This window comes from Silene latifolia, chromosome 4, assembly GCF_048544455.1.
Source record: "Silene latifolia isolate original U9 population chromosome 4, ASM4854445v1, whole genome shotgun sequence".
Taxonomy (NCBI): Eukaryota; Viridiplantae; Streptophyta; class Magnoliopsida; order Caryophyllales; family Caryophyllaceae; genus Silene; species Silene latifolia.
In genome coordinates, this window is record NC_133529.1 from 7330286 (window position 1) to 7349415 (window position 19130).

The 19130-nt window shown below is 35.5% G+C and overlaps 2 protein-coding genes and 1 non-coding gene across 7 annotated transcripts; 1 reads left to right on the plus strand and 2 right to left on the minus strand.

Annotated features, from left to right (window-relative positions):
- The first annotated feature begins 366 nt into the window (after positions 1–366).
- LOC141652762 (uncharacterized) lies at positions 367–2630 on the plus strand. Of its 2 annotated transcripts, none has more exons than XM_074460357.1 (2): positions 367–637; positions 1357–2565. In XM_074460357.1, exon 2 carries the CDS (start codon positions 1384–1386, stop codon positions 2386–2388), a length of 1005 nt encoding a protein of 334 aa, XP_074316458.1. In that variant the 5' UTR covers positions 367–637; positions 1357–1383; the 3' UTR covers positions 2389–2565. The 2 variants fall into 2 exon arrangements, with proteins under 2 accessions (XP_074316458.1, XP_074316457.1); XM_074460356.1 differs by having other exon boundaries at positions 438–677; positions 1357–2630.
- Positions 2631–7266: 4636 nt separating this feature from the next.
- TRNAT-CGU (transfer RNA threonine (anticodon CGU)) lies at positions 7267–7338 on the minus strand. The gene has a single exon. It is a non-coding gene; the product is annotated as a tRNA-Thr (tRNA).
- Positions 7339–8033: 695 nt separating this feature from the next.
- LOC141652763 (protein LONGIFOLIA 1) lies at positions 8034–14737 on the minus strand. 4 transcript variants are annotated; one of them, XM_074460358.1, is made up of 6 exons: positions 13984–14737; positions 13193–13379; positions 12536–12603; positions 10392–12314; positions 9746–9893; positions 8034–9175 (listed from the first exon to the last, which is right to left on the minus strand). In XM_074460358.1, exons 2-6 carry the CDS (start codon positions 13353–13355, stop codon positions 8343–8345), a joined length of 3135 nt encoding a protein of 1044 aa, XP_074316459.1. In that variant the 5' UTR covers positions 13356–13379; positions 13984–14737; the 3' UTR covers positions 8034–8342. The 4 variants fall into 4 exon arrangements, with proteins under 4 accessions (XP_074316459.1, XP_074316462.1, XP_074316460.1 ...); XM_074460361.1 differs by having other exon boundaries at positions 14637–14722; XM_074460359.1 differs by lacking the exon at positions 13984–14737 and adding an exon at positions 13586–13721.
- Positions 14738–19130: the final 4393 nt, after the last annotated feature.

The following is a 19130-nucleotide window of genomic DNA, read 5'->3' on the forward strand; positions in this document are numbered from 1 at the left end:
TTTGTTGTCCTTTGGTTTTGGCACAAAGACCAAAGAAAGGGGAGGGGGCCAATTACTAAATGACAAGTGGAAGAAATCGAGTGTGAATGATCAAATTGCTCATTAAGTTCATTCTTAAAATAGAAAGGATAACAATTAACTGAGATACCCTAAAATGGAAAAGGATAACAAATAACCGGGATAGAGGAGTATATAATTATTGCTTAACATGATATGTAATAAAAGAAGGTATATAATTATAACCTAAGATGCGTGTTAGAGGAAGGTTAAGCAAAGAAAGAGTGGGAACCCTAGGGTGGCGCGCGTGTAGTCGTGTACAGTGTAGACACCACAAATAAAACCACATGGTGACCATTTTACAATAACATTCCTTTTCTTCATTTTTTTGGCATCTTTCTTTGCTTTATCTATCACAATAACATCATCTTCATTCAATCATTCTTCTTCATTATTTTCAGCTTTGGTTAAAGTCTCTCTTTCTTCTTGCTTCACATATATAGTCTACTTAATTAGACGAGCTTGTCAAAACTCATAAGATTACAAACCCAAGTTCGAAGCTATCCGGCCACGACTTAGCACCATTTTTGTCATCAGTTGCAAGCTAAGCAGTGTAGGAGCCTCTCGGCTAAGAACATGTGTAAGTTGAAGTCCTAATCTTTACTCGATTGTATAATAAGGTATACTGTCTTCGTCTCAATCATTTGTTTACCTTGTTGTTATTGTTTGTGAGAAGTACAGAGTATTTTAATTAAATCTAAACAAATGATTGAAAAAGAGCGAGTAGAAGCTAATTTAAGAGCGTAGCATAGCCAGGATTACTAAAGTTATATGTATGAGGTCATTTTTAGTTTAGTTCAAGTGTTTGTTTTTAAATTATGGGTCTTTAAGGTATGGAATTTTCTAATTAGGCAAATTAGAAAGATAAAATATTATTTGTCAAACTCTTGAAAATTTCTTTAAGGCTGATTTGTTCTAGATTTAATTTATCATTGTTTTTAATTAGTTATCTTTTTCTTCCATGCCTAATTTTAAATGAATTATCAAATGATCAAATGAATTTATTCTAAGCAATTGGGACATAAGTAACTTAGAGACAAACCCTAGATGAAGGAGTGCAAGTTTTTTTTTTTTTTTTTTTTTTAACTTGTCAAGCTTAATTAATTTCTTGTTGATTTGGACATAGATATATACTCCTTTCCGTCTCAATCATTTTTTTATCTAATTAATTTTATTGTGATAAAAGTAAACAAATGAATGGGACAGAGTAGTTAGCTTAATCCGATGTTGATCTAATTATATACTGTATTTAATAGAAAATCAAACTATTATTTCATTTGATTTCTTTTCAATGAACAGTTTAATAATAAAAGAAGATAATACAAGATGATGAATTTGAGGGATAAAGAGACAATGGACACTACAAAAATGGAAGGTGATGCTTCTTCTAGTTCAAGGTGGTCATCCGGCCATAAGAACCCAAGAATTGTACGCGTGTCGCGTACATTTGGAGGCAAAGACCGGCATAGCAAAGTTTGCACAATCAAAGGTTTGAGAGATAGAAGAATTCGACTCTCAGTACCTACCGCGATTCAACTCTATGACTTGCAAGATAGGCTTGATTTAAGCCAACCAAGTAAGGTAATTGATTGGTTACTTAATACAACTAAGGATGATATTGATGAACTCCCTCCTTTACCGCCTATACCCGGTAGTTTCCCACCTTATCAACAAGAATATGGTATGCAATTATCTTCTTCGGACCCATTCATCAACGCGAACTTGGGTATTAATATCAATAGTAGCCTCAATGTAGATGTGAATGAGATTGATGAAGACCCATCAATTATGGCAAAATTGAGGTATTGGAATTCTAAGCAAAGGAAAGTTATTGAGGATGATCATCAAGACGCGATTGGAAACAATCAAGTTTTGGCTCAAAACTTGTTTCCAATCGCGAATAATCATCCAATGTACAACTATTGTAATCAATATTGGGAGCCTTCAAATATATCGTCGACACAATTGGGAAGCCTTCAGCATCATCATCAAGAGAACTTAACCAACTCGAGTTCATCATTACCATCTCCATTAGCCCTCTCGTCGAGATCCCAACTATTTATGTCTCCATCAATAGGGTCAACTTCTTCTCTTTTGCCACCTCCACATTCATCATATGCTCAACTTCAAGTCGAGAATGACACTCGACAATTCAATCGTATTACCTTATCAAACAATCCTTCACCTTCATCTCCCTATTCCTCAACTGGCTTAGGCTTGAAACCTTTCCCTTTGAGCATGAGCTATCAACCTCATCATTTACATCAAAGCGATGATTACGGACAAGAAAAGGATGATAATCATCCATGGAAAGAGTCCTCAAGAAATTGAGTGATATATATCCTTATGTTATTGGTGGGTAGAATGGAAATCAATACTTCTATTTCTCTTTAATTTTGTTGCTCGTTTCATTAGTTGAACTTTCATTTATAGAAGGGAATTATATAGAGAAATAACTCTCTTTTTTTCCTTACTATGCTTCTATATATACATAATTTTGGTATTAAATGCATGTAAGATAATTGTTTGGTCACATAATGAGCTAGCCATGATCGACCAGATACGGTCACAAATCCGCGTGTTTCTGTAGGTTTTTATGATCCGATAAAAAAATCAAACTTATTTAAATGTTTCTGCTATTCTAGATTTTATTCAAAAAGGCGCACTAAGCCTCTACTTGTTTTACATTTTTTTCAAGTGCAAAAATGTTTTAGTATCGTCTTTACAATTTACGGAGTATTGTATTGTGTTTTTGAAGATAATCAAACTAAAGTACAATCCTATATGTAAAACTTGTTGAACTGCATGAAAAATTTTAGAAATCTATTGTCTATATTCGTTCCGTCATTTGTTTATCTATTTCATTTTGGATATCTCGTTCATTTGCTTACTTTTCCATATTAAGCATGCAATCTAAAGGTTAATTTGATCTTCCATATCCACTTATAGTAGTGTTTTCATAAACTCAGATCAGCCCAGCTCATAGTGTTTATAACCGTTCATTGACCTGAAAAATGTTTGAGACGGACCGGCCACCGGGAGCGGTATTATTTCCTTTTAGGGGATAAGTTCATGTTTCGAAGGCTAATCAGTCAATTGCAAGACTTGAAAATGAAGGGATTTGATTTCACAATTGAATAAAACGTATTATTAAACTGTCTTTTTGTATTCCTAGGGTTAAAAATAAAATAAAATAAAATAAAATAAAAACATTAGGGTTTTGTTCTAGGAAGATATCCCCATAAAACCCAACTTGTCCACAATTGATCATTGCACCAACTCAATTACTCAAGGCTTTTGAAGAGAATTAGGGCAGTACTAAGATCAGCTAGCTTATGTGGTAAAGTAACAAGTGATAGTACTCATGATCTCGAGTTTGCCAAATGGCATTAAATACTTTACCGGTTAATACTATCACCAATATTAGTTATTAAGAACTTTACCGGTTAATCTACATGCCTATCCACGTATCTGGTAACAGTAGTTATTGAGTGAAACGGACTCACACTATGAGACGGTAACATTATTGCGGGAAAAGAAAACTTATTTATTAAACACTAAATGAATAGTTTTCTAACAAAAATAAACCGTCTGACAGTTGAAACCGTCTTACCTTATAATCTGCGACGTGGTAAATTGGAAGAGATAATAATAAGCAGCAACATAAAGAAAAGGACGGGTCCATAGAAGAAAAATCTGAAGTTGTTCTTGGAAGGAAGGCAGGCATGAAAAGAGAAAAGAGTGTCTCGTATAGCCCACTCTTACTGCTACACTGATTGCAGCCTTCTGTCCCTATTTTCACTAGATCCAAGGTCATTTAATTATTACTTAACAAGGACACTCCTAAATTGACTATTCATTACAAAGGGAAATCCACAATTACATTTTTATATTTGGTTGAATTAATACTCATTATTAATAAATACTCTATATCATATGGTCCATGCAATTTTGTTTTATTTATTTATTTTCTTATAAAAAAAATATACTAGGTTATGTTATTATTAGAGTTATTAGCATGCTTATAATTTGGGTTTTATATAACGTCATGAGATGGTAATGAGTTTTGATACAGCCCGTGACATAACATTGCAATCCGGTCGATCCCTACAAATTTCTCCTTAATTGTGTGAAATATAAATTAATCTCTATAAAGGTGGTACCCAAATTTTAGGGCATCAATTATAGTTGATATTTAACACCAATTAATCTCTATTAAGAAACTCCTTGGTAAAGTTTAATCGTTGTTTAGTCTTTATGGTAACTTACTATATAGCTAAGGAGTATCACTTCTTCAATTTTGAACGTCGAACTCTTATTGAAAAAATTGTTTATGTTCTTCCCTAGGTTGTGTATGTAGGCTTTTTTAAAACTTGTTTTTAAAATTTATGATTGAAATGAATAAATGATAATTCCTCTTATTCGATCAACATATTCTTTATATATTCTTTTTTTTTTCTGACATGTTCAATAAATCTTTACGTTTATTTTTTTACGGATTTACTTATCCACTTGCATGTACTTTCTTAAGAAATGAGCCAAAATCAAAATGTAAAAAACTTATTAAATGAGAGGTAGGATAGTACATATCAATTATAGTACTCGATGTCTCAATTGACAAGCGAGCGGTTAACATTGTGAATGCCATCTTTTAATTTTTGGGTAATGCTAAATACAATCCATTTGGGTTGTATTTAAGCATTAAATATCTTCTAATTTGGGTATTAATTTAGGAATTAAGAACTAAATTACACATTAATCAATACAATCAATGTATATATTAAGAACTAGTATAGATCCCGCGCAAATGCGCGGTTTTTTAGATAGGAATATTAAAGAAAATAACAATTATACCACTGATATTTAACTCAATTTGAAATTTAATTGTAAATATTAATGGTTTGCATTAATCGTGGAAAAGGAAGGGAGAGTTCAGTATAATCCAGTTGATATAATATAATGAAAGCGCAATTACAGATATAGTATAATAAAAGCCCAATTACAGATATGATAAAATAAAAGCCCAATTATAGCCAAATTCATTTAGGCGGGAAAATTTGTGAAATCTCTTATTCTTTTAGTATAAGGGGGATTTATTTCCTCTTTTGGTTTCTTAAATACAACCCAATGGGTTGTATTTATCATTACCCTTAATTTTTATAGGCCAAGATTACATTTGTGAAATGAAACATCAAGCCTATTGTTTTCATATAGTGTCATCATCTTAATTAATTATTCGACATTTTTTGGTATATGGTTGCAACTAAAATGTGTTGAGGATGGATAGAATTGTTGAATGAATTGAATGGTAGGATGTAAAAATAAAAATAATAAGTGTCTCTTGTGACAGGTATATCTGTCACAAGCTTGTGACGGGTTAAGTATCACCCACACAGATAGTAAGACAAAAGTAAGAATGCCTAGGGAACTATAAGTACCTTGTCTTTATCTATGCAAGTGGGTTTTATTTGACTCATCACAAGCTTGTGATGGATATTACCCGTCATAAATGAGAATTTGTGAAATAAAAATAGGGAAAATTAAAGGTGAAAGGGAATAGATAGCACGCCTTAGCCCTTGTTTGAAGAGTAAAAAGGGGTCCCCTTGTTTTCATCTTCAAAAGTTGCTGCTTTAGTTGTAGTACGTAGTTTCTGTGGTCTTTACTCTTTAAGCACGCATGATCATCGCGCTAGCTTGGTCCTTTTAGGGTAACCCTAATTTTCATAATTCAACTTAAAATGGACATTGTTATTTCGACTATGTATCGCTCTCCGTTATTAGTTGTCATTTTGATCTTCATGCTCCAACTAAAGGGATATTAGAATTATACTAGGGATACATTATACCATGGTACTCTGTATAATTTACTGGACAACTTACCAGTCTCATGTTTACTTGAATCCCCCTTACTACTAAGAGAATAAAAATTCTCAAAAAAATTCCCTCAAAACTCCATCTACTTATATAAGGAAAGAAATGAAATTTTTCTACTAAATTATTTTTTGTTTAAAGCATGATTTTTTCATTAAATTCTAAATTTTAATTATAATGTTTTAATCAAAATGAAATAAAAGGGGTACAAAATTATAAAATATAAAATTGCTAACTCTTCTTAAAAAATGACTTGATGCATATTTACACGGTATAAAACAATAAAATATGAGGCATCCTTGGAACTTAGATATCAATCTAACATCTTTTGCGTCTCTTAAATAAGATGTTTTGACTTTTGATCATATCTAAATAAATGATTAGACATAAGATGTAAATATTAAGACCTTATAACTAATTTTTTTAACTAAGTTAATTACCCCGTTGCAAACGGGCATCCAAACTAGTAAACTAATATTATTAACTTTGTGAAAAAAATTCATTAAGATAATTTAAGAAAAGTTATAAAATAAAATCATTAGCTTTGTGATAAGAAAAAAAATTCATGACATATACTCAAATTCTTTATTAGTTTTGTAGTTTAATTTTTTCTCATATCAAAATACAATAAGCTAAAATATGAAAATATTAAAGTATAAATTTCTAAAAAATAAAAACTCTATAAATACCGTGCATTTATTGTGCGGGATCTATAATAGTTTCAATACCACTCAAATACGCGAGATAAACTTCGAAGAGACTATAAAATTCAAATGAACGGATATATTGTATTCTTCCGCAAGCTAAGTTTATGTAAAAATTCAATTTGTTATGTAATTTGATTTTTTTATTTTTCGCACATTGTTATGGTAAAAATATCATTATTAATTACGTAGTTGATATGAAAAATATGAAATTTCATTGTCTTACATATAATTATATAGCTCAATATGTGACTTTGACTCCATATAATAATGCAATAATTATTTTTGTCTCACAAAATGTTAAGGATGATGATTTGAAATGTTGGGTCCCTTTACGTTTAGGAAGGGATTAGATTACAAAACCAAGAAAAATACGAGTAAAAATGACAGAGACATATAGATGTGATATGTGAATGCTAATTCACGTGGATAAATTGTTTTTTTTTTGGTGAAAATAAAATTTTCTTAGAAAAAAGTTTTTGCTTTAATAATATTACGCATTGGCGTTGATTGGTAAATTAGATTACTAGTAGGAGTATCAATCGCATAATGAAAAGAAAATATTTTAGCTGTATTATAATTTCTTTGGCATTAAATACACAGTAAAATGAAAGAAAAATAAACAAGAAAAAAAAGCCCCCGGCGAGGATCGAACTCGCGGCCTTTCGCTTACGAAGCGAACGCAATACCACTATGCTACGGAGGCACTTGTTGATTGTAAATTGATACTTGTAATAATTAACGGTTATGCTAAGGCCTTGCTCCATGTACTCCGTCCCCAAAGCCCAAAACAAAAGTGTTTCGAATATGCTGCTTCATCTTTGCCTCTATTTATAAAAAAAAATTATCGAAAAGTCATCTGCCCACCTTACACAAGCATTCACACAAAATATTTTAGTGTAAGTACAAGTAGTTGTGTAAAACGGGTTTCTTTATAATCGTTTCTTATGAGTTTATTTTTCTTATAAATCAATATAGTAATCTGATTTGCACAATATTAGCGTAAACACAAATTGTTTCTTAAGATGATAATATTCATCATAAACTTAAACGGAAAAAGTATAGCAGATGACACAAATGAGAAACTTACCGGTAGTGTAAAACCTCCTCACCAAATAATTTTAATACTCTATATTTTGTAACCGTCTTCGATTATTTATGTTCAAGTTATATCCTATTTCAAATCATTTTTAAGTTAAGGCTAATGCTTCCTGGTTTCGAGAACCACAAACTATTTTTTTCCAATTTGATAAAATCGATTTGAGGTTGTCGGAGAAGAAAAAATTATCTTTTCCGCGAGATTGTATTCATCCTTGGCACTGTAAAGTGTAAACTGCTTGCTTTGGTCTGTTGCGAAATTTGAAGAAATTAGATCGATGCTATTCTACATGGACCTGTCTGAGTAACGCTCAAAACTGCCAATAATGTATGGTAAATTTAAGTACACGAGAAAATTAATGGACAAATTCAGAAATTCGGACTATAATACTAAAAACAAGATTAGATATGTATTTATCCTAGGGAATCCTGTGATGTAATATAATACCCGCATCAAATACTCGACACAATGCAACATACTTAATACTTATGCTGTTAAGTGTTAACGATAGAAGTATTAGATCCCGCCTATCGGCTCCTTATTGTGCCTCATACAAAGATTTTAATCAGTGGATGTTCAACAAATCAAAAGGGTAAGGATGACCGGAATAATTACTTGGAAAAGAGCTGCCTTCGTCGCCTGTTAGGTTTGCCTTGAACCGGACTTGTCTCGCCCCTAACAATTTCATCCACCAAATCCTTAAAGATGGACCGCTCGACATCCAGAACGATGCCAGAAATGTCACCTCGAAAATCAGTCCAGTTATTTGATCTACGCATCACGTCCTCCAACAAGACGGTTTTCAGTTCGTCCTCTTCTTCCTCCACACTCGATTCCTGCTTTCTAGCTTGTAGTAGTTCTATCTCTCCACATAATTCCCTCAAGAGCTTCTGGGCGTTAAGGGTTTTTCTAGCGAGCTTCTCTGGCTTGAACCATGGCTCGGGAGGGGGGCCTGCTAAGCCCAGCTTTGCCGCAAGGAGTTCATTGACGGTATCGAAAATAAGTTTCCTGTGAAACTTTTCGGGTTTGGACGACTTAAGATCAGCCTGGTGATCACCTTTAGCAAGTAAACTGCTTGCTTTCGTCTGTTCTAGCACGAAAAATAATTCGGGATTGATGGGATGGCCAGAAGGGTGAAGTTGGAAGGCAGTCAAGCCCGAACAAAGCTCTCTGAGAAGAAGGCCTGAAGCCAAGAGTATCTCAGATATGTATCTGTGATCTGGGTTGGTGTTCTCACACAATGATGCAATGTAATCGGTTTGCGCTTCATCGTGTGACGAGTTTAATCTTCTAAGCTTCTGAACCAAGTTATCAATGCTCTCTAATTTCTTGCGATTGATTTCGGAAGGAAGCTCGATATTTGTGGTGTTTGTGGAGGGGTTGCTATCCTCTGAACTCCACAGATCTTCAGTGTGGTTGTCATTGGATTCAGGAGTTACATCATCTGCATCACAATCATATTCGGTTGATAAGCAACAACACGACACAAGCCGCATAATAATATTTTACTAAATTGGAACAAATAAGAAAAATGTCTCTTATAAATCGGTTGTACACGTGGCATTGCAAATGTAGTTATTTAACCTACTACACATAAAGGAACTTTTATGTTGGGGTATATCGGCAAATAAGATGCACTTCTACAGAATAGTCTATGCAACGCCGCCTTAGAGGGTTAGAAGTACTTGCAATAGACAAATAGCGTAATGGCAGCAAATCAGCAAGAAGTACAACATGACTTATGGCCACATATAAGAGCGGCTGTCCAACTCCGAGGGAAAGCCAGAAATTCTGCTATTATCTCAAGGAACATGCTGAGAATCATAACTGACCAAAATTCGTAGTTTCAATCTTAAACTTGCTTAGAAATTTCCACTAGAATGAGAAAATGAACGAATTACACAATTTCGGTCAAGGGTGAAAGAACAGAAAAACAAAATGTCGACACCATAGCAATATTTAACCAAAAATTTGGCTCACAGGTTCCAAATGAAGAGTAAGTGAGAAAATTTACCTTCAAGGGTGTGTGATGTGTGTTTAACAGGAGATGGAGAGCCTTCCATGTAAACAGAGGAGTCGAGCACGGAGACAGGACTAGGTTGTTCAGGGCCAACAGCAAAATCCGCTTCTGTGTACAGCTCACCTAGTTTCGAGCTTACGTCCTGAAAGACATTAAACATGGCTATTTAGCTACTTGAACAACTATGCTATGTTACTCCCAACTTTTCATACTTCTATAGCATGGCATACATGTGCCCAACTCTCGACACTCCAACACTGTTTTGACACTTGGACACTTGATTGTAAACCAAAAACATGAGAACATTTCATAAATAGCCAAGTCTCGCACAAGGACATGGACCCGGGTTGGAATGGTTAGTGGTTTTCCTTGTAAACTACAGCACTCCCTTATTAGTAGCCAGGGGTTCAAACTTCAAACCTCTAATCCATTGTTGTGAAACTTAAAACAGGTAATAAAGATGTTAGCTTTTAGGCTGTAGCAGATAAACAGTGGATGAGACTGTCACTAAATTTTAGCAATTTCTGACTCAAAGACAAGGATTTGAACCTCTTAGAGCTTATTTTCTAAGAATTCTAAAGGCTGTCGAACTATGTATAACATACCAAGTACAAAAAATTTAAAAGGGTATAGAACTTACTTCTTTTGCTTCTTCGGACCGGCATATTTTAACAGCTTCAACTGTTGGCCTTTGACAGCTGGCTGTCTCGGCAGACTGTTCAGCGCCATCTTCTTCTACGTCTATCCTCGACTCTAGTCTCGAAACGCTTTCAGAGAGCATAGCTGAGTTGGATTTTCTAGTGTCATTATCTCTCACAGTAGGTTGTTCATCATTCGGGTGCACACTACTAGTCTTCTGCAATCGACGTCTCCCACCACCAGGGGAGACGGATTCATTAGAATTTCGGAAAGGTTGGCTTCTTGTTTTAATGGATTCAGATGGCGGGGTTGGTGGGCGAGATCTCTTATCAAAATCGAGTTTCTTTTGCTGCAATCTAGGGCTGATGGATCCCGAGCTCTTTAGAGAATTCGCTGAGCTTTCCTTCACTGCCTGAGGAGACTTAGATGAACTTTGAGTCGCCCTTGTATTTTTTATGTTTGGTTTTCTATCAGTAGAAGAAGCTGCTTGATCTCTTCGATTATCTCTAGTCACAGGGTCCTTAGTTATTCTGCTGCCGGTTGAATTTTTACGATAATTGGGACCCTCATTACTTTGCCGTCTTTGAAGACTTGGTAAGCCATCAATTGGGATAATGGAGGAAGCAGGAATACCAGACTTCTGAACAAGTTTCCCAGGCTTCATGATCACGATTGGTGATTCAAATGCTTTAGAAGTTCCACCTCCCCCATTTCTAGATGCTACAACTCTCTTATCAGTCTCCCTCCTATCTTTCAAGTTCAAAGATTGCTCGTCTTTACGAACCTCCAAAAACCCTTTCCCCTGCATTGCTTCAAGTATTTGCTTTAAAGCTCTAAGGTCTTTTCCGGATTGATTAAACTCGATATCCTTCCACCTTTTCTCAATTTCACCAAAAACGGAAGGTGAGCTTCTCGAGGTAATCACCGAGGAAATTACCTGCCTTGAAGCTTGCTTCGGTGAAGTACGACCACTGTCCACGTGCTTCCATGGTGCAGGTTCATTGGGAAATTTAGAACTAGACACGGGTTTCATCACAGTATCAGCAGTCATCCATCTGGGTGAAGAAGGATCCTTTCTGGAGCTTCTTGGAGATTTAGGAAGTCGAACTGGCCTACACGCATCAGGGACTCTCAAAGGTAGCAGAGGGGAACCCTGGGCTTCACGTGAAGTCTTAATTGGGCCCAATGAACTCTCACTGAAAGGTTTCAAATCGGGCAACATATCCAGGCCCATGAGTTTTGCCACAACACTAGAAGCCCGTGATTGTGTAGGTGAGGATTGTACATTTGATTTTGAGTCCCCAATGGTGCTCCTTGCCGAGCTATCTCTACTGTCCAAAGAAAGCCTTGGCCCATCTCTAATTCTTTCGTTTACCTCTCTCCCATCATAAGAAAACCGACGTCCATCCCTTTGTACCGATAGAGAAGATCGATCCTTTGACTCGCATGACAATCTAGGAAGTTCTTGTTCATCATAGTTCCATTGAGCATCGCGAAGATTAGCACGAGCCCGATCACACTCCTTGATATCGATCCCGACTCCTAATGATCTATCCACCGATTTGGGCAATTGGAGATGCCTGGGGGAGTCTCTGTGGTGAGCCATGTAGCTAGATCCTTCTTCTTTAGTTACAGTCTGCATTGATGAACCTCTAGAATCTCTGTGCATGGAATCTTTGACCACATCTCGAAGATCGACTGAATACCTTCCCATTTTTGGGCTGGAGCTTGTCTGGCTTATGACTGGGTCCTTTGAAGGAATTTCAGGGAAAATTATTCGATCCATGGAAGAGGGCTCAGGTTGACCTGTTCCTCCAAAATCGAGGGAGGAAAATGATGATGAATGTGAAGAGCATGAGAATGACGCTCTTGAAGATTCTGTTGAAGCTCGTTTCTCATTTAAATAATTGTTTTGATTTCTTTCCTGCAATAAGAATGGTTTGTTTCCTCAATCAAGAATTCAAATACTGAAATCAACAAGAACTGAAGGTCAAAACTTATAAGATACATCATATAAAAGTCATACGGAACTGCCAAATTTTTAAAAAATGTTATTTGACAAATGCATAACGAAGTGCCGAATCCCAAGGAGCTAAAATGAACCTAAAATGGGGAATAAGTAGTCGCCAGGATAAGATGCTTTACCACTGTCTCCCGGTTGTACACATTACTAGAATCAGCATCGAGACTTCCATTGCTGACCCTGGAGTTACCTGGAGAACAACCGTCAGAAAACATGAGTAAAGCGTTTATGTTTATGGAACAGGACATTAATTTTCAACCTTTCGAGTGGAAATAAGACAAAAGCACGGAAAATTAGAAGGCAATGGACAGACCGAGGAAAAGTAAAACACAAACACGTCAAAATACACCATCATATAGCAATGGTTAAGTAGGTGGCAAGGTATCAGGTCACTTCACACTTTTTTATAAACATCCATACATCAAGACTAAACAATAACGACAATTCAAACATAAGCATCAACGGATACAATGAGAACGACACTGCCCCAGTGCCTCAAGGGCTCCTATAAATGACAAGGTAAGGGGTCATATGTACGCAGGCTGCCTCAGTTATTTTCAGAAGACCCGTGATGGAAATTATGTCGAGAATTGCACTCAGTGACTCAACACACTAACAAAAATTGAGTATAGTGAAACAAAATCACAGTACAGCTACAAAGACCAGTCCGAAAACATGTTAAAACTAAAACTATTCTACCCATCATTGTATTTAGATCACGTTTTTGCAATCGTATTGCAACATGAACACACAAGAATAGACGGGCCAAAATTGACTACCTTGGGAAGGAGGAGGAGGAAGAAGAGCCTTCCGTTGATTAGGCCGCCTTCCAGAAATGAAATGCTGACGATCAAAGATTTGAATAATACCAGTCATACATCCGATTTGCTTCTGCAAATCAGGATTATCATCTGCTAACGAATGCAACAGCTTCGCAGCCATACGAAAAGGATCAATTCAACTCCCCTGGTTACAAACAAATCAATCGAAAAATAAGACAAAAAACTTCAGCAACCAAAAATGGTATCCCTTACTTAAAAATTACATTATTTCTACCATATCAGCTAAATTCAGTAAACTCCAAACACCACCACCTAAAAGCACATGTTCTAGACTTCTAGTTAGTTCAGAAGTAACAGCATTTCACGAGAGTAATGACAAGCTACACCTACAATTCAAAAATGCAATGGCATGTGACCAATCAACCTTAATAATAATTCCCCCAAAAAAAGTGCAGAAATTTTGAAGCTTCTAGTTTCTGTTTTAATGTCCTACAGCAACAACATTACCCTGGTGCCTCAATGATTCCTGCAAATTGCGAGGTAAGGAGAGGTCGGTTTTAGTGTTCTACATGTTGGAAAATCAATCAAATCCAAATAAACCTCAAAATCATGAAATTTGTCAGTATAACATTGCTAATTACAGAAATATACTATGCTCAAAATTTCTAAATTAACCATCAGAATTCATAAACTAGCTTGTAACACAATCAAATAACACAAGTAAGAAAAACATTCATGAGTATATGCAAAATCAAATGCAGAAATCAAAATTAAATTGGGGAAATTACCAAATCAGGTAGTGGTGCCTTCAGTGAATTTTTAACCTAAAATCCTACTTTTACACCAATAATTACCAAAAACTAAGAGATACCCAATTGAGAACACTGAATTAACTCATCTGGGTCAGTGTTAATTTCTGAAGAAAAACCTAAAGTTTCAATCTTTTTGAAAATCATAACATTTGGGGAAAAGAAAAACCCAGAAATAAGAACACAATTAAATTATTGCAATTAGAAATTAGTTAGTAGAATATTTAGAGATCCAAGAATAAATGTTTTGGGTTTGAAGATTCAGAGAACAAAAACAAATGACAACCTAGAAAACAATGGTATTATTACTGTGATTGCAGAAAAATTGAAATTATTATGGGATGTTAACCCTACTACCCCATGTGGTCAGCTAAGAGCAGTTTGATTGGATTTTAATAATAATTAAAAAAAGTGTAGACATTATTGTTATTAATTAAGGAATAAATTAAAGAAGAAGAAAATAGTGAGATCTTAATGCATGGTGTTATGTGAAGAAGAGGAATCTGTGAAGAGAGAAGAGAGGATATGATTAATGATAATATAAGACAGAAAAGAGAAATGGGAAATGGAAGAGAGGGAGTTAGTTTGTGTCACACTTCCTTCCATGTGAGGTGGGGTCATAGAGGAGCTACCTGCATTTGCATGTGATTATGTGAATGCTGTCAGTTTTTTTAAGATGATGAGAATTGAGAAGAGGTTAGGAGGAAAGTGATGAGGAAGTGTGGAAAGTGGTGGTGTGAGTTTTTGTACTATGGACTTATGGAGTACAGGTGGATAGTGGGCCGGGCTAGTGCGGGTTGATGACGGGTTGAGTTGGTTGGAGTGAGCCCGAGCCCACACCCCGGGTTGGGGGTTTGCGGGCTTGGGGCACCCTGGCTGGAGAAATGACGGCCATGGACCTGCCCGGTTGGGCAAAAAGGAAGGCGGGTTGGGCAATGGGGGCTGGGGAGGAATGAGCTCGAGACTGACCCGACTTGGGGAGTGGGTTAGGCTGGGTCAGCAAAACAGGCCACCGGGCCATGTGGGGGGATGCCTGTGGACGGGTCGGGCTAGTCCCTACTTTTTTTTTTTTTTTTTTTGCAAGGGCTAGTCCCTACTTATGTCCACCTGTACTATGGAGTACTTCTATAGTTTTCCCAAGTTTAAGAGGATGACTTAATTTTTTACCTTCATTTTTTATTGTCTGATCTGTTAGATCGTTTAAAGATTGCATTCGGACCTTTAAAAGAAAATGGAAAGATACGGAGTCCTTTATATTTTTTAATCCGTACTAATGTTGTTCACGATTCTCCTCCAATAACTTAAGCTTGTGTGCCTATAAGGAGGTGTTTGGTTTGAGCTTTTGGAATGGATTGAAATGGATTCAAGCCATTCCAATGTTTGGTTTGAGCATTTTGGAATGTAGTTAGATACCTAATGGATTCTAACTTCATTCCAACCCCTTGGAATCCCATACCCATCTTTCTCCTCAAGGTTTCAACTCCATTTCACCCAATACATTATTATTCTCATTCCCGGATTGAACCAAACAACTTTAAACATGTATGGGGTTCTAACTCCATACCTCCTTGGAGTTAGAATCCATTTCATTTCATACCTAATGTTTGAACCAAACGCCCCCTAAAAATAGCAGATAAATTTAGCCGACTGTAACTCAAGATTCAGTATAAGCCTAGCCCACACCGCATTTGATAACTTCTATCTCAAACAACCCTCCTCTATCTTTTCATTAGACTCCTCTTCATTAGCTAAAACGAAAACAACCGTTCATTTCATAATAAAGTGCAAATTTTGATCCAATGCATGGTTGAACTAGTTCGACTCAAGTCTAACTAAACTAGGCCGTCGTATCGTTTTTTGCAAGTCTCGATTACGCTTATTAGTTGAGTTGATTTAGTCAAATTTATTGATTTTGCCCCGTAATTTTTTACGAGGAGGCCACAAAACTTAAATTTCACAACAACAAAATTTAAAAATGAATTATGGAACTGAATTTTCAAAATTACTACAGAAGTGGATTCAATTATATATCCAAAAGAACAAGTAATGGCAGTCTCGTGCTAATTTGGTGGGTGAGGAAACCAGAAAAAGACACTAATAAGTAATACAGTAACAATATGCAAGCTTGCCCTTAAAACTGACAAGAAATAAACCCTATTACATGGCCTAGAGTCGTTTTCAGAGTTACTGGAGCAATTTTATATTACCCACAACTCTCTCTTTAGCTGCATTATTTTCGTGTTAAGTTTAAGACGGAACAAATGTGTCCCATTTATAATAAAATGTGACTATTTTTGTTAAAAAGTTATCAGAACAACAATTTGTGCTTACATTATGGCTAAACATTGTTTTCATTCAATGAGTAACACCATCCCTATCAAAACACAACTACACACTCTTATTGCCAATGATATCTTTCTTTCAAGGTAAAACATCATAAATAGTTCTATCTTTAATAAAAAAAAAGTTAAGATACGTAAAAAATTGCACACGAAAATAAGACAATTGAACTAGAATATAAATTCTTATCTACAACTGTTTTAAATTAAAATGACTTCACAATTATGCAAAAATAAAAGGACTGACGTAAGATGTCTTAAATTAAAACGCTTTTAACTCAGATCAACTGAAAGAAGTAGGCCTGACAAACGGGTCAATCGAGTCGGGTTTGGATCAGGTCAATTCGGGTTCGGATCTATAAGAATTCAGGCCGGGTTGGGCCGGGTCAGGTCAATTCGGATTCGGGTCAACTATTATCAAGTTGTTTATAAATAATGATCAGTTTGCATAAATAAACATTTGGGTCGTGTTATACCGAATCGGTCAATTTGGGTTTGGGTATGAATCGAGTCATCCAGATTGGGTCAATTTTGCGAAACCCGGAAAGTCTTGGTCAAAGTAAACTGGATTAAAAAGAAAGTTGTGATATACTCCATGCAAATACATGAATCATATGAATGATTAGAGGTGGTTGGATACAAAAAGAGTGTCCACTAAAACTTGGTTGGCAGGGGCAACTACCCACAAATAATTAGGAATGATAATGACAGTGTTCGAAATTGCACCACTTCTCTAAGGCACATAATGTGACATTTACGTCAAACATTACTGCTTTACTACTTCAACACACTTCGATCCTCTTCATTGCATTGCATGCATTGTGTTTATTACTAGTCGTCTATTTAATGAATGTTGTAACTTGTAAGCTTGTACTAATTATAATAGACCCGATTGCCCGACTTGTAACTATCGACTTTAATTGAACCTATCTTAATTCCAAGATGAATGTATATCCAGGGCCGTCCCGGTAGCTTTGGGGCCCTGTGCGAAGTCTTCAAGAGAGGCTCCGTACCATTTTTTATTAAAAGAAAAATGGGAAAATCATATCTTAACAATAGTAAAGTGGCACAGTGGTTAGTCGCTCACTAAAGAAGCAACACAACCGAACCTAAGACCATTGATAATAAATACCACACCAGTTACCACCAAGTCATAGTGAGAATTATGTTAACATAATGACCTAAATTTATTATCAATTAACGCCACTAATCTTTGCAATTGGACCCCCTCAAGTCGGGGGCTCTGTGCGGCCGCACCTGTTTGCTAAGTCTATGAATAGGTATTTTAAGGGCGGGCCGGGCGGCATTACTACTGACATTAGCCTTGTTTATAGCAACACGATGATAATTTGTTTTTTCTTTGTCATTTTCAGGTGACTTTAGCGTATTTTAACTCATTACTCCTAATCATATTGTGACATTCTCAATTTTGTTATTTTATAAATTATGATACACGGCTTACTCTAATATATTTAGGGAACGTTTGGTTACCCGCTAAAAAACACAGGAAGTACAATTCATGTGAATTGCAAAATGGGTAACTTGTTTGGTTACCCCAATTCACATGAATTGGAACTTCCCATGAATTCTAATTCCTCCATAATGGAGGAAGTTGCTTACCTAGATCCCCAGGTAAGTTTTAATCTTTCACGAATTGCAATTCTTATATGCAACCAAACAACATTTTCTAATTCACATGAATTCTAACTTCATGTGATCTTTCACTTCCTAGGCAATGAAAATTCTTGCATGCAACCAAACGACTCCTTAGATAATAAACTTTTAATGAGTTGACCATTTTGCTATTTAAAGATATTAACTGTCTATTAATTGCATATATAATTATCAAATACTTTCAATAAAATATGGTCAATGAAATATAATAGTCAAACTTATGAATAAAATTTGTCATTATCTAAAATCGTCCACATTGTTAAAAAAAAAAAGTAAAGTGTGGCTATAGATCAATGTGGTCGAATAAAGATAAACTTGTCTTGAACCTAAAAAAACCCCGATAACTCCACATTTGAAATAGACTCTATCGAAAGGACTACTTTGCGACATCTTACCGTATTTTTGTCATAAAAAGGGGTATGGAAATAAATTTAATGGTACAAAAATAGCCATTTTATTTCATGATTAAAACACCAAAAATGGAGCAGGATTTGCTAATCCTGAGGAAATCCTTGTACAAGTAACAAGATGATGTTAGAGTCAAACACATGTTATAATGACACTATGATTGATTAACATAATCATGCAGCATTATGCTAATCATTTAACAATCATCAACATTATTAACAAATGCAAATACTGTGACTTAATCATCATTAATCACTTTCTGGTCGTGCATTTCCCTGAAAACAGCAAGCATTATCATACCGGAAATCGGAAAATAATGTTACAGTAATAATCCTGTTTAAAAGACTAATACAAATTCTCCGGTCATGATGGCAGCGCAGTAAATCACAAATTCTTGTTTAAGACGGGAACTAAGTTCTAATATTTTACTTCAAGCCTTAGTAAAGAATTCACCGGGAAAAGGGAAGTACGGAGTAACGTCTCTTGGTTACAATGGCGAAAACTTCTAATATTTTCCACTTTTCTCTCATGTAAGTCTTCTATTTAATTTTCCGTTTTACTTTTCATTGTCGATGGTTTTTCGTAAATATTGTTTTGTGAATAGAAGTGAGAATTCAACGAAACAAATGAAGAAATTATATCCGACTTATTTGCTTCTCCCAACACGATATGGAATTAGTTGAAGTTAAACCCTTGGGAGATGTA